This window comes from Argentina anserina, chromosome 6 (genome assembly GCF_933775445.1).
Source record: "Argentina anserina chromosome 6, drPotAnse1.1, whole genome shotgun sequence".
Lineage (NCBI taxonomy): Eukaryota > Viridiplantae > Streptophyta > Magnoliopsida > Rosales > Rosaceae > Argentina > Argentina anserina.
The window spans coordinates 3687208-3690081 of record NC_065877.1 but is presented as its reverse complement, the minus strand read 5'-3'; the positions used below and the strand labels follow the sequence as shown (position 1 = coordinate 3690081).

Sequence of the window (2874 nt, the reverse complement as noted above, 5' to 3'; positions counted from 1 at the left end):
CAGTTTGAGTACAGCAAACTAATGCAAATAAGTAAGCCTGCTCGGAGCTGAAGGCTAAAGCAATGAGTATTAAAGATCATCTTAATTTAGTGAGCTTCTGTGCAGCAGAAGCTTCAAGTTCCAACCTCCTTGGCTCAGTATTCGCTGCGTATCGTATTATGTTCGCCTCTGAATGAGAATATGAACCAAAAAAGTAGCACAATAAGTCCATAAGTAAGGATATTAACAGAAAACAATGTAACACGATGTAATCTTATGTATGTACTCCAGTTGGAAATGTGCTAGTACATGTTTCTACTGCAAAACTCAAAAGAAGCCTCACATAGCAGTCATGCAAAGCCTTTCAAACATGGTGTCTCCTCTAACAATTACTTGAGGCCGTTAAAAAATCGGTTTATGAATCTGAATCTTTTGTACAGTGAAGAGTTAAGACCATAAATTTGGGTATAATAATACAATCTGTTGTAGCCTTGTAAGATCGATCCATTAGCACAAGGTTCTGCAATCACCAATAGTCTCGGCAAGAACACAAACCATTCTTAAAATGATGAAATCTATTAGCATCCCTCACAATGATCTCTCTTCCAGTAATTTTGGCTATTAGTTTAATTGCAGAATGGCAATCCCCACAGACCCGAAGATTCTTCATTACCCTAATGGGCCTCCCTTGTGGCACCTTAAGGAGTCCATATGCTATGGCCAGCTTCTCACTGTGATAACCCAAGCTCTGGACCTTCTCTTCTTCATCCACATCATGCAACACAAAGCTGCTATCAGGGCAGTACCCAGCTTCTCTTAACAATACACCAAGTCTCTCTAACATCCTCATGATCATCACATGCTCTGGGTGGTCCGTTGTCTCTCCCCAAGTAAACATATGTACTTTCTGTTCCACCTCAATCCAGCTACAACCAGGTAACTTGATAACACTTCTGGCTCCCATCATTTTCCTCAGCTCTGCAACCTCATGCCATCTACCTGTAGATGCATAAATATTCGATAGCAACACATAATGCCCTGCATTGTTAGGCTCTAGCTGCACAAGTTTCTTTGCGGCAACTTCAGCCAAATCCATCTTCATGTGTGTTCTGCATGCGGCTAATAAGGCACCCCAAACAATAGCATCTGTTTCCACTGGCATTTTCTCTACTAAATCCATTGCCTCTTGTACCTGGCCTGCTCGACCAAGCAGATCAACCATGCAAGCATAATGAGGAGTTCTGGGCTCGACCTGATACTTTGATTTCATTGTCTCAAAAATCTCATGACCTTGTTCTACCTTCCCAGAATAGCTACATGCTGATAGAACTCCAATAAACGTGATGTCATCTGGTGCTATCCCGAAAGAGCACATCATTTGAAAAATTTGTAAAGCTTCCTCTCCCAAACCATGTTGGGCATAACCAGTGATAATTGAGTTCCACATAACAACATCCTTTTCATGAAACCTGTCGAAGACTTGTTTTGCTTTCACAAGGTTCCCACACTTAACGTACATTGTGATCAAAACGGAGGCAACATATACATCAAGATCAAATTGGTTTCTCACCAACTGGGCATGAATCTGTGTACCGTGATCAAGAGTTGCCAAGCTTCCACAAACAGATAATAGACTTATCAGAGACGGGAAATTGGGCCTAACACCTTGTCGTTGCATTAAAGTAAATAATTTAACTGCTTCCAATTCAAAACCTTTCCGTTCATAGACTTTAATCATAGCACTCCACGTCTGATCATCTTTCTCTCTCATATCGGCAAATACCTGCCTTGCTTCTTCTACCTCCCCATTGTGTCCATATCCCAGAATCATTGCGTTACAAGCAACAACTGACTTAACTGGCATTGCACAAAACAGCTCTGATGCTTCTGTGATTCTTCCACACTGAGTGTACCCCATCAGCATCGCTGTCCACGAAACCTCATTCTTCTCTGGCATCACTTCAAAAAGCTTCCTTGCAACATCCACCCGTTGGTTATGCACATACCCGGATATCATCACAGTCCAAGTAACAACATTCCTGAGTGGCATCTCATCGAAAATCTCACGTGCCTCACCCACCCGGCCTGCCTGAAAATACCCACCGATCATATTAGTCCTGGCCACAACATCCTTCTCCGGCATCAAATCATAAACCCTCCTGGCCTCATCAACCCTTCCATCTTGAATCAATCCCCCCAACATCACCGTCCACGCAACAACATTCTTCCCAGGCATTCGCCAGAAAAGCGACTCCGCCTCCGCCACATCCCCCTCCTGCACGTACCCTTTAACCATCGAAGTCCACGAAACAACATTTCTCTCCGGCATAGAATCAAACACCTTCCGTGCCTCACCAACCATCCCATTCTTGATGTACCCGGATATCAAACCGTTCCAAGAAACCAAGTTCCTGAGCTGCATTGCATCAAAAAGCTTCCGGGCTTCTCCGGGTTGGTTGTTCTGGAAATGCCCGGCAACCATCGAGTTCCACGAAGCCGTGGTTCTGTCAGGCATTTCATCGAACACCTTCCGGGCTTTCTCGATTTGGCCGAGGCGTGCATAGCGAGAAATCTGTGAATTACAGGAAGTTGCAGAAGTTGTGCAGTATCGGCGAATAGGGGTGAATCGGAAGCGCATTGAAAGAGCTCAAAATTGCAGTAGCGGCTTTAACCAGAGCTGCCGGCGTTTAAGTTGGTAAGAGTTTATAAGGAGGGAAGTAGAATACGACGCGGGAAAGAGTTTGGCCCGTTGGGGTTTAAAGAGTGTGGCTAAATATACCTCTTGTGTCAGCTAATGGCATAATTCCTGGTATGCATGCTTTTGGTTTTTATTATCAGTTGCGTGCAATTTTCTTGGGCCATCTGTGTTACCAAGTAAGCTACAAATTAACACTT

At 43.9% G+C, this 2874-nt stretch overlaps 1 protein-coding gene across 1 annotated transcript; it reads right to left on the bottom strand.

The window, feature by feature from the left end:
* Window positions 1–244: 244 nt before the first annotated feature.
* Window positions 245–2639, bottom strand: LOC126799726 (pentatricopeptide repeat-containing protein At1g56690, mitochondrial-like). Its single transcript, XM_050526984.1, has one exon. The coding sequence runs from the start codon at window positions 2615–2617 to the stop codon at window positions 506–508; it is 2112 nt and encodes a 703-aa protein (XP_050382941.1). The 5' UTR covers window positions 2618–2639; the 3' UTR covers window positions 245–505.
* Window positions 2640–2874: the final 235 nt, after the last annotated feature.

Coding starts and splice junctions, on each gene's coding strand:
- LOC126799726 (XM_050526984.1), bottom strand. CDS start 2,617: ATGCGCTTCCGATTCACCCCTATTCGCCGATACTGCACAACTTCTGCA.